At 34.0% G+C, this 12,573-nt stretch overlaps 1 protein-coding gene across 12 annotated transcripts in view; it reads left to right on the plus strand.

Annotated features, from left to right (window-relative positions):
* Window positions 1-12,573, plus strand: part of ESCO1 (establishment of sister chromatid cohesion N-acetyltransferase 1) — an 81,697-nt gene that overhangs the window by 40,704 nt on the left and 28,420 nt on the right. For all 12 annotated transcript variants that reach the window (XR_013443365.1, XM_078060534.1, XM_078060530.1 and 9 more), the window contains 3 exons: window positions 2,163-2,223; window positions 3,516-3,630; window positions 7,518-7,649. Coding sequence is in view for 11 of the 12 variants with exons in the window: in XM_078060534.1 (XP_077916660.1) it covers window positions 2,163-2,223; window positions 3,516-3,630; window positions 7,518-7,649 (308 nt within the window). In the remaining variant the exon portion in view is untranslated. The remainder of the gene's footprint in view (window positions 1-2,162; window positions 2,224-3,515; window positions 3,631-7,517; window positions 7,650-12,573) is intronic.

A 12,573-nucleotide genomic window follows, 5' to 3' on the forward strand; every position in this document is an offset into this window, starting at 1 on the left:
CAATACTGATTGCCAAATAGGCCAGTTAAATCCTTCTGAACTATTGCGTGTGTTTTTCAAATGTGTGATTATCACCATTCTTTTTTGTTTTTTGTTTTTATCTTTACTACCATTCTTTGGGGTAGAATTGCTTTTCTTTCTTACCTTGTTTAAATTAAGTATGAAAAAATAAAAAATAAAATGGCCTGGATGATCAGTAAGATTGGGTCCAAAACAGAAACAAAGCACATTAGCCAAAGGTCAACTAACTTGGACAACTTTAACTTTTCCTTTAGAAAATCCATTGTTTCTTTATTTAAGTTTTAAATGTTTTCCCAAAACATTTTTGGGGAACGAAGTATAAAAATAAAGTACTAGAAACATAACAATAAAAAATTAAAAAAAAAAAAAAAATAACATAACAATAAAAAAATTAAATAAAAAAAAAAATAAAGTACTAGTTTACATATATTGATAAATCGTAAAAATAAATAAATAAATAATTTATGATTCTTTGACTCACTACCAAAAGTCCTTTTGTTTATTTTAAATCTTTTATTTTGTTTATGACTTACTTTCTGGAGAAGTATTACTTAATGAATTGCGTTAAGTTAGTGGTAGGAGCTTATTTTTCAAGTACAAAGACTGTGTTTTTCCACTTCAGATTCTTATCTTTAATCCTCACTTACTCAGTTTTCCATGTTAGTGATTCTGTCTTTGAAAGGATTTAATAAATGCTGAAGGCCACCTGGCTGGCTCAGTCAGTGGAGCTTACTTAAAAAAAATAAAAAAATTGCAATTTGGGCAGTTATGCTGTACAAAGACTTTTTTTGTGTGACCTTGTAAAAATTTTTTGACAATACATTGTTTGAGCTGCTGGATGGGGATTTGCTCACCTATATCAGATGAAGCCTGAGGGAATATAGAAAATAAATTCCTAATTCCTGTTTCTCTCTGCTGAAGGAAAGGTATACATGGAGCAGTATATTGAGGTCAGACAGTGTCTTTCATTGCATATTATTTAACCTTTTCTCTTAGTGGAGGAAAGAGAAGTATAATATAAATATGAGAAATGTACTACTTATTCATTAGAAATGAAAATGAATTGATTATTGCATTATTTATTAATGTGATTAAAACTCTAGAAACTACAATTAAAAAATTCAGTATAATTAACATACAGTTTTATATTAGTTTCAGGTGTACAGTATAGTGATTCAACAATTCAATACATTACTCATTGTTCATCATGATAAGTGTACTCTTAACCCCCTTCACCTGTTTCACCCATTCCTCTACCCACCTCCCCTGTGGTAACCACCAATTTGTTCTCTAAGAGTCTTTGTCTCTTTTATTTTCTTTGTTTTGTTTCTTAAATTCCTACAGATGAGTGAAATCACACGGTATTTATCTTTCTCTGACTTATTTCACTTAGCATTACACCCTCTAGATCCATCCATGTTGCAACTGGCAAGATTTCATTCATTTTTATGGCTGAGTAATATTCTATTGTATGTATGTATATATACCACATCTTTTTTATCCACTCATCTATCGATGGACACTTGGGTTGCTTCCATAATTTGGCTATTTTAAATAATGCTGCAATAAACATAGGGGTGCATATATCTTTTTAAATTGGTATTTTTGTATTCTTTGGGTAAATACCCAGTAGTAGAATTACTGGATCATATGGTAATTCTATTTTTAATTTTTTGAGAACCCCCATACTGTTTTCCACAGTAGCTGTACCAATTTGCATACCCACCAACACTGCAGGAGGGTTCCTTTTTCTCCACATCCTCGCCAACACTGACTGTTTCTTATAGACTACAATTTTTTTTAAACAAAGAAATGTTCCCATTTGTTTCCATTTAGAGATTGTATAATTATATAGGCATATACACAGGTTGCTTTATTGTTCAGTGCTAGTGATTGGTGAAACTAGAAGACACTGTTAATCTACCATTGGATCTCTTTGTGGCTCTGTAGAGCCTTTTTCTCCCTCTTTTCTGAAGAGTAATTTCTAGAAAGGGGCTCTAATTTAATCAAATGATTTTTATTAAAAATAAAACATTTAGTGCATTGTTCTCTTTTTTTTTCTTTGTAATGATTTTCAGCCTATTAGATGGAGAGGTAGTACAAAGATTAACGTGTAACTCACTTTCTTGATTAAATTACAGGTTCAGCTCCCAAACAACATACTATACTCAGTAACCAGACACCTAAGGCCAGTGATAACAGGTAAGACATTAGTTTAATACAAGAGTAAATACGAGAACTGTTAACAGATAAACTGAGGCTTTTACAGTTTTTGTTTATTTGAACAAAAATCAGTTCGAATTGGGCAGTATCCAGTCTCGCAGATAGAAAGGAGCGCCAAGGAGCTGTAACATGAAAGACTTTTATAGGCAGAAAGGAGTGGGAATAAGGAAATTACAACTGGCAAAAAAGCGGGTTGATTATTGCAAAGTTACTTTCCTTTGGGAGAGATGGCAGAGGTCTTTCAGGCAAATTACCTAACTAGTGCTAATTAGGTGATTCCTGAATGGTTTAAGATTCCATTTCTGGAAGAATCAAGACTAAGTCTGAGTTTGGTAATATGGGGCTTAGCATAAGCAACTCCATTTTGGACCTGTTGTCTTGTTTTAACAGAACTTAAGGATTTTATACTTACCTTTCAAGTTTGGGGTATTTTTCCCTAAAACCTTCTGCTGGTAATCCACAGTTTTTCATGTAGAAAGAATGTGATATTCACAAGTTCTGTTTTCATTTTACTTTTTTTTTGTGCCTATACATATGTTTTATAGCTTTTTTTTTTTTTTTTTTTACTTACGGTATTATGGGCATCTTTTCTTACTACCTCATTCTATTAAATCTGTATTAGATTTCATTGTGTGAATATTCCATTGTTTATTTAACGGTTCTCCACTTTATAGACATTTTGGTTTCTAGTTAATTTCTGTCCAAGAAAAAGTTCTGCAATAAACACAAGCATCTTTGCCCATTTGTATTAGTATATCTAGGATAAGTTTATAGCTATAGGACTTAGTCTGCATTGCCATATTTTCCTCCAGTGTGTGTCTTTATACTTCCAGCAACAGTGTTTTGAGAATGCATCTTTCTGCAAACCCCTTGAAGTACTGGGTATTATCAACATGTAAAAGTGTTTTAAGCGTTTTAAAAGCATTCCATTCTCTTTAATGTCAGAATAAAATTAAATCTGACTTATTTTGCTGTAGAGATTACTGGAAACAGTATTTAGGACAAACTGTAGTAACTAAGATGGCTAAAAATTACCCCAAAAACTTAAACCTTATTCAAATTATAGTAGGTACAGCAGTTTTTTATTTGTTGAAAATTAGTAATTTTCTTCCCTTGATTTTTAAAAGGTTATTTTCCCCCATTGGAGTTGAAAATTGTGAGTGTTGTATAGAAAAAGTTTATTTTTTTTTCCTTTTTAGTGATTTGAAGTGATAACAGCTTTATAACATTTAATGGTGTGACTTTTTTTTTTTTTTTTTTTTTTTTTTAAGGGAGACACCACCAAATCATTCTTGGCCTAAGTGTAATTCCCATTTGGAGATAACAATTCCAAAGGACTTGAAACTAAAAGAAGCAGAGAAAGTTGATGAAAAACAGTTGATCATAGTAAGTATCCAACTGACCTTTTTGGTGAAGAGTTATTATAATCATCTTTCTTACGCACATTGTTAAAGCGTAAGTTCATCCTTTTTTCCAAAGAGCCTTTTTTTCACCATAAACCATTATGGAAATATTTCTGCTGTCATTATAAACACCCTTCTGGCCCCCCAGTAGTGAGACCCTCCTGCCACAAATAAAAACTCAAAATCCCCATGCTTTTAGTTTTATTTATGACAGATTGATACTTTATTTTACATTTATTTTATCATTTGTTACTTTCTTAAATATGTCATTTGATGTACCTCGTTTTAGTAGTTGGTTTAAATATTAAAATAACATGGAGCTTAATGCATAAAATGATTTTAAGTATCTGTATTTTAGTATATTTTATAATTTTAAAACTGTGTTTTATAGGAAGATAAACCAATAGTTAATTTGAAATAGAAATTAACCACTCTGCAGTTTGGTGGCAAGTTGTAAAAGAGAGGGAGATATTTTGATTGATTAAAAATCTAATTTGAGTGGTGCCTGGGTGGCTCAGTCATTAAGCATCATGACCTTCGGTTCAGGTCATGATCCCAGGGTCCTGGGATGGAGCCCCGCATCAGGCTCCCTGCTCCGCGGGAGGCCTGCTTCTCCTTCTCCCACTCCCCCTGCTTGTGTTCCCTCTCTCGCTGTGTCTCTCTCTGTCAAATAAATAAATAAAATCTTTAAAAAAAAATCTAATTTGAACGAGTGAGCACACTCTGAAAAAATGAAGGGACCCAAAATAATAGGAAAGTTTAGTGTTCTTCCAGTCAACATTATCAATACGAATTTTTTGGAGTAGATTATTGATTCTAACTTTAATATAGGGGAATTACTTTGTAAGAATTATTTGGAAGTTTTTGAGAAAGTTTAATCAGGAAAAAGTTTCATCAGATTTAATAACATTTCTGTTGTTAAATCAATATGATAGTGAAACAGGATTAGACTAGTAGAATCTAGAGCTTCACTGTCCAATATGGTAGCCACATGTGGCCATTTAGTATTTGAAATGTGGCTCATCAGAACTGTGATACACTATTAGTGTAAATGTATTTACTGCATTTTAAAGACTAGTACAGAAAAGGGAATGTAAAGTATTTCATTAATAAGTTTTTATTTAGTATATGTTGACATTATAATATTTGGGATATGTTTTGTTGAATAAAATACTAAAATTAATTTCACATGTTTGTTTTGCATCCTTTGACATGGCTACAAGAAAATTTAAAATTACATTTGTGGCTTGCACTTCTATTCAGTTGTTCTGGTCAAGAGTTGATGATGATGATGTTAATGATCATTATAGCAGCTAATATTTTTTGAATACATTGTTTTATGTATTCCAGTCATAAAAACTTAATTAAGCCTTAGTTTTTAAAATATGCGGTAGGGACTGTTATTTCCCATTTACCAATTAAGAAACCGAGGAAGAGATGTTTATTCAAAATACTGCCTGCTTGAAGGGATATTTGTACACTGGTGTTCATTAATCATAGCCAAAAGGTGAAAGCAATCAAAGTATCAAGGATGAATGGATAAACAAAATGTGGTGTGTACATACAATGGAATATTATTCAGCCTTAAAACAGAAGAAATTCTGACGTGGCACAACGTGGTTGAACCTTAAGGACATTAAGCTAAGTGCAATAAGTCAGTCACAGAAAGACAAATACTGCATGATTACACTCCTGTGAGGTGCCTAGAGTAGTCAAATTCAGAGACAGTAGTATGGTAGTTTCTAGAAACTGGGAAGGAAAGTGGATTGGGAATGTATTGTTTAGTGGGTATAGAGTTTCAGTTTTGCAAAATGAAAAGAATTTTGAAGATTGGTTGCACAACAGTGTGAATATATGTAACACTACTGAACTGTACACTTAAAAATCGTTAAGATGGGGTTGCCTGGGTGGCTCAGTCATTAAGCGTCTGCCTTCGGCTCAGGTCATGATCCCAGGTTCCTGGGATTGAGCCCCAGATCGGGCTCCCCGCTCCGTGGGAAGCCTGCTTCTCCCTCTCCCGCTCCCCCTGCTTGTGTTCCCTCTCTCGCTGTGTCTCTCTCTGCCAAATAAATAAATAAAATCTTTTAAAAAAAAAAAATTGTTAAGATGGTAAATATTGTTATATATGTTGTACCACAATTACAAAAAAATTTTTTTTAGCTGCCTGAAATAAATTTCATGTAACAATTTGTGAATAGTTTGAATCCTTTAGAGTGAACTTCCCTAAAGTTCTATACACACTTTTTTTTTTAAGATTTTTTTTTTTTTGACAGAGAGAGAGAGAGTACAAGCGGGGGGTGGGTGGCAGGCAGAGGCAGAGGGAGAGGGAGAAGCAGGCTCCCCGCTCAGCAGGGAGCCCGATGTGGGGCTCGATCCCAGGACCCCAAGATCATGACCCGAGCCGAAGGCAGATGCTTAACCGTCTGAGCCACTCAGGCACCCCCACAATCTTTTATTTACCATTTGATTTCTCTTTGCTACTTGTCCTAGTTCTAAGACACTAGAGATGCCATTGTCTTACATCTTATTTTTTGTAGTAATTCAGATTGCACAGTTTTAGAGTAGGAAGAGTAAAGGGATTATTCTTTTTTTTTTTTTTTTAAAGAGTTTATTTAATTGACAGAGGGAGCGAGAGAGAGCACAAGCAGGGGGACCGGGAGAGGGAGAATCAGGCTTCCTGCTGAGCAGGGAGCCCGATGCAGATTTGATCCCAGGACCCTGACCTGAGCTGAAGGCAGAAACTTTTGACTGAGCCACCCAGGCACCCTAGTTTATTCTTTTTTTTAAACTTTATTTTTATTTATTTAGAGAAAAAGAGTGCACTAGTGGAGGGACAGAGGGAGAAGGAGGGAAAGAATCTTAAGCAGGCTCCACGCCCAGCGCGGAGCCCAGTGTGGGGTTCAGTCTCATGACCCCGAAATCATGACCTGAGCTGCAATCAAGAATCGGGCGCTTAACCGACTTGAGCCACCCAGACGCCTCTATTAGTTTATTATTCTTAGACTTAGATCATACTGCTGAAAATTTCTTGTTGAATGAGGACAAGAATAGAAAACATTTTGTAAACAGTTACTATCCTACAGCACAAGTATGAATTATTGGAAAAGAGATGATTGTATTTTGTACTTATTTACTATGAAGATAATACAAAAAATTAATATTACCTTTTCTTAGGAGTTTCTAGTGACATCAAAATACTCTTTTTAATATCTACAAACTAGAACAAAACCATTAAAAGGGGGGAAATCAGAGGGGGAGATGAACCATGAGAGACTATGGACTCTGAGAAACAAACTGAGGATTTTAGAGGGGAGGGGGGTGGGGGGATGGGTTAGCCCGGTGATGGGTATTAAGGAGGGTACGTATTGCATGGAGCACTGGGTGTTATATGCAAACAGTGAATCATGGAACACTACGTCGAAAACTAATAATGAAATTTTAAAAAAAAACATTAAAAAGAACATACTTTTAAGACATTAAAAAACTGAGTCTGTGAAAAACTATTTCCTCTAAGCTTTAACAGTGTAATTATTACAGATATAGAATGTATCTTTGTTCTTATTTATAGAATATTTCCTCTTTGGCGTTTAGGATTAAGATTGTAGTGTTAAAAGATCTTTCTCAGTTCTTTTCAATTATTAAATGCTGTGAATCGAGTGATCAGATTACTAAAATGGAAACAGTTCTTAATAAAATTACACACAGATTTCACAGATTTAATGTCTTCTTTTTTAATCACCACTGAATATTTTTTGTTATGTAGATTAAATACTTCTCCCTTTATGTTCCCATTTTAGCTTTAGAGGCTGATGTTCTGGAATTATTTCTTTGGGAGGGGAAAAAAAACTTTTGTTTGTTTTTTATAAATAGGATGCAGGACAAAAAAGATTTGGAGCAGTTTCCTGTAATGTTTGTGGCATGCTTTACACAGCTTCAAATCCAGAAGATGAAACACAGCATCTGCTTTTCCACAACCAGTTTATAAGTGCTGTAAAATATGTGGTAAGTGGAGTTCATGACTTCTAAAATGCAGTATCAGATGACTAGGTCAGGATCTTAAAGAGATAAATTGCAAAATTTAAGACATTGAAAAATTTCTGTTTTTAGGAGGTGGTAATATATACAAAACCCTTCTATGTGTACCGGCTTATTTTAAAACAGTCAAACATAAAACCAGCTAACTTTATTCTGCCTGGTTTATGTTGTGGGATTCTTTATTTAAGTTATATATTTAAAGCAGTTATTATACCTCATCTCTTCTAACAATGCTATCAACTTGAGTATTTAAAAATTTTTCTTTAATAATTATTAGCTGCTGATAAGCCTGTTTAATACTCATAATACTTAGCACAACTTTTTTTCTGAAAACTGATAGTGATGTATATTATACCAAATAGATGGTTTGGGAATTTTTCTTTACCTTCTTTTTGCTATCATGAGAGTTTTTATAAAATTAAAAAAGAAAAATTCTTGAAGGTTAAGATCTCAGAATTTGCTGTATACTTAAAAAAAAAATCCCACAAAGTAAATATGTTTTAGTATATATTTTTGTATGTGCAGTTGAGGCACAATGGGTATTATTTAATAGTTATTTCTGGAAATGGCAAAATTTTGAATAATTTTGAACCATTTCAGATATCTTGTGAAAATAGTAATTTAATGTAATTGCTGTTTACCCATATCTGAAATGGAATCTATTTTTATTCTATACATGTTACCTTCAGTACTGTACACTCACATTAATAAGACCTCCAGGATATCTGAACTGAGATCACCAATTCATTTCATTATAGGCTTTTACATAAGCAACAGATGTTGGATTGTTTAAAGATCCTTATTAGCTTCAGTTAAATTTGTATCCTTATTTTTGGTTGAAGGGTTCATATTTATTGTTTCATTTATCCAGTTACTTCTACCCAAGATAGGTAGGGTTTTCTTTTTTCGTTCTCTACTGTGGTGATCCTTTATACTCCTTATTTCATCTGCCTTTTCCACACACACACCCTCTTCTGTCACCTAACTAAATGCAGTATAAGCTGTGTGGACATAAAATATCTATAGCTAGATACTGATTTATTGTTTGAAATTTGTACTTTTCCAGTTTTACTGTATTAATATCCTTACAACTTGAAAACAAAAATAGTTCTATCAGATAGCTAAATTATGGAATACTTGGGGCAAAAACATTTTATTCAATGTACATAAATCTGGTAGAAGTTAGTTTAAATGAGTTTTCAGTTTACATCATTTAATTCTTGTGATCACTTTTGTATTAGGTTTAAAAGGCTTAATTTTTCATCTTAAGGGAAGATCTTAATTTCTGAGAGTAACAGCAAAGAAATTAGTAAGAAAATATGTACTCTGCGCTTCCACAGTACCAAGGGAAGCTGGTTTATGGGACAAGATGGAGTCATCACCTTCTAAACAAATTCTGGCTCTTGCAAAGCTGTAAAACAATGTAGCAATTTAGGGAAGATTGATTCCTGCCCCAGCCCTATCCTCCTCCTAATCCCCCCACCCCAACCTTGATGGGACAGAGCTATGGGTTATTTTATTATTTTTGAAATAAGCTCAAGAGAAGGAATTGAGTTTAGCAGTTGGCCATCCTTTGCTAACATCAAGATCAATATTCTTATCTTCTGCTATTTTCAAATGTAGGTATACATAGTCTAAAGTAGAAACTCCTCCAAAACATTGTAGCGTTCTTTTTTAGTGTATGGACAGAGGATAAAAACATATGTATTATGTTAAAGATGTTCTGCTGTGATCACAGCTCTGGATTTGGGGTTGGGACATTAAGCATTTATTGGGCACCCAGTGTGGTGCTTTGCATTTTTGTACATTTAATGAGCAGCTAGTATTGTGTTTTTGGATTAAGCACTTTTTTTTCTTTCTTTTAATAAATTGAGATATAATTGAAGTTTAAGCACTCTTAAGGTGTTTGAGAAAACATCTAATTTTAAAATGTCAGTTTTACCTGTTTGTTTCCTGGAGAGAAGCACATAGAAAAGAAGTCATTTGGTGTTCTGGCTTTAAATGAACAGTGTTCGGGGACTGGAAATAAAGTGTTGAGCTATTTAAGACTATTTAAAAATAGAATAAATTAGATCCCAATGAGTTTTACTTTTAAAATTTTAATCATACATTTTTAAGGAAATAAATAGCTTTTCCTTAGGGTAAAAATTTTCCTTTAGACATGGTAATAATCTGTAACAGTTAAAAATGGCTAAAGACCTTTTCAAAAGATTAAAATCATATTTAAATTATTTAGTCATCGTAGAAATTGATGCCCACAGAGCCTTTTTTTTTGGCTGGTTAAAATATTTTTTTTCCTTATCCTCTTTGGTAGGAGAAAGAGTGATGATGCTCTCTATTCCTTCATAGCACCCCATCTGCCTCATTGATGCCATTTGAGGAAATGCATTTTATCTAACTTATTAGAAGCTATTTAGGAAGGAGCTTGTTAATGCTTCAGGAGGAGCCTGGACTCTGGTTTAGACCTACAGACACTTCAGTTTCCCTTGATCATCTGGGGGTACTCTTTGCTAAAGGTATGAAGAGAAAGCAGGAAAAACTCCCACTAGAACACTGAGGAATGTTGCCAAGCCTGGAGCCTATCCAGAATTCAGCTATATTTTGAACTTTTAGTATGTAGCCAAGGAATCATGTTTGGGTTCTTTGCAGAGAAATTTCTAACTTAATCCTTTTTTCCTCCATCCTTCCTTTTCTCTCCTTTGAATTAATTAATATCTGACTGAATAAAAGCTCTGTGGAGGGTATATATATATACTCCAGGGTATATGATATGCCCTTGCCTTCAAGGTTAGGAGCAAAGCCTGAAAGAAATGAAAAGTTAACAATAAGAGATTTATTAAAGCAGTAAGTCAGTATTAATTATTTAAATTTAATTATAAAGTAGCTTTACAATTTAGAAGTGATAATTACTTTGGTGGAGCAGTGATCAGAAGGATTTGTTTTCATGGGTGAGGAAAAGTTAAGATTTGATTTTTTTTTTTTTAAATGGACAGACACAAGGAGGTCATCTATTATTGATTGCATAGAATAGCTAATGAGAAAGCTTAACATCTTTGTGGGGAATAATGAGTAAATTTTTTTTTTTCTTACTGAATCAGAGATTTGGTAAAAAGATCAGAAAAATGCATCAGGTCAGATTGTGATACTTTGGTTTTGATGCCATTTGGCGTTTTTCTTTCTTTTCTTTTAGATACTGAATTTTGAGCATTGTGAATGATACAGTTAAATTTAAATAATGTTCAATGTAGGCAGAAAAACAGTATTTAAAAAATTTTAAAATTTTTTTTTTTTTAAGATGTTATTTACTTATTTTTAGAGAAAGAGGGAGAGGGGCAAAAGGAGAGGGAGGGGCAAAAGGAGAGGGACAGTTAAAGGGAGAGAATCTCAAGCAGGCTCCATGCTGATCTCGGAGCCACATGTGGGGCTGGGCATTGTCTCATGACCCTGAGATCATGACCTGAGCTGAAACCAAGAATCAGATGCTTAATTGACTGAGCCACCCAGGCACTCTGAGAAATAATATTTTAGTGAAATAAAAGGAGAGAGTAGTACATGTAGTGGTGTGTGTGGTATTGGATTACTATGGCATTGGTAGAAATGGGGAAATTGATGACAAGAAAAACTGAAGAAAGATTTGACAGATTCCTGATTGGCTATAGAGCTACACTCTCCAGTATCATGTACTAAACCATCAAAATAAAAATGCTGTTCCTCCTCACGGGGATGAAAGTACAGCATAGGGAATATAATTAATGGTATTGTAATAGTGTATGGTGACCAATGATAGCTACACTTGTGAGCCCTGCATAATTATGGAGTAGTTGTATAGATTTGTCGAATCACTATGTTGTATACCTGAAAGTCATGTAACACTGTTTATCAACTATACTTCAATAAAAAATAAAAGAGAGATATTGATATATATCTCAAAAAGTGCTGTTCCTCACTCACACTAGCCAGTATTCAGTAGTCACATTCATATCTTGCTGGAGGCTACCTTATTAGTTAGTAGGTGTAGAACATTTGTATTGTCAAAGAGAGTTCTCATTAGTGCTGCTACAGAAAGCTGAGTCAGGGACACCATGATCCAGGAACTCTTACTTAATCTTTGATTAATGTGAAATTTGAATACGTGTTAATGTACTTCTACATACTTTTTCTATATTCCTTTTGAAGGTGTTAGGAAAAAGGAAACTGGGTGTTAAAGAAAAGAGAAGTAATAGAGCAAGAATAGAGATTTTATTTATTTTTTAAAGATTTATTTATTTGAAAGAGCAAGAGAGCACAAGCAGGGGGAGGAGGGGCAGAGGGAGAGGGAGAAGCAGACTCCCCATGGAGCAGGGAGCCTGACCCCTGGTTCAGTCCCAGGACCCTGGGATCATGACTTGAGCCGAAGGCAGACGCTTAACTGACTGAGCCACCCAGGTGCCCCAGGAGTAGAGATTTTAAAATATTGGGAATGGGAAAGGAATCTGAAGCAAAGCTGCATTGGTCCTTAGAACTGTACTCTGGCATCACTGGGGTATAGGGAGCAAGTATATTTGTAGGAGGGACTGATGGTCTGAGTTACATCGAGTTTCTCTGCTTAAAGGTAAGCCTATCATACCCTGTGTTGAAAATTGAGAAATAGTCGTTAGAAACAGGTAGGAATTTATTACATAAAAATTATCAAACATTTTATATCTCAAGTTTTTGTTTATCTTTTCCCTGACTCTGATTTTTAATTTTTCTACTTTGTTGTATCTTAAAGACTGAGAATATTATGATATATAAATATAGGATGGGAGCAGCACTTCCAGATCTTAGTCAGAAATTAATTTTGCTTTGGTATGGAGGGCCACATAGTGGAGGAAAAATGCCTTTAGAATGAATGTTACATGCAACAAGTTTT

The sequence above is a fragment of the Halichoerus grypus genome, chromosome 13 (assembly GCF_964656455.1).
Source record: "Halichoerus grypus chromosome 13, mHalGry1.hap1.1, whole genome shotgun sequence".
Taxonomy (NCBI): Eukaryota; Metazoa; Chordata; class Mammalia; order Carnivora; family Phocidae; genus Halichoerus; species Halichoerus grypus.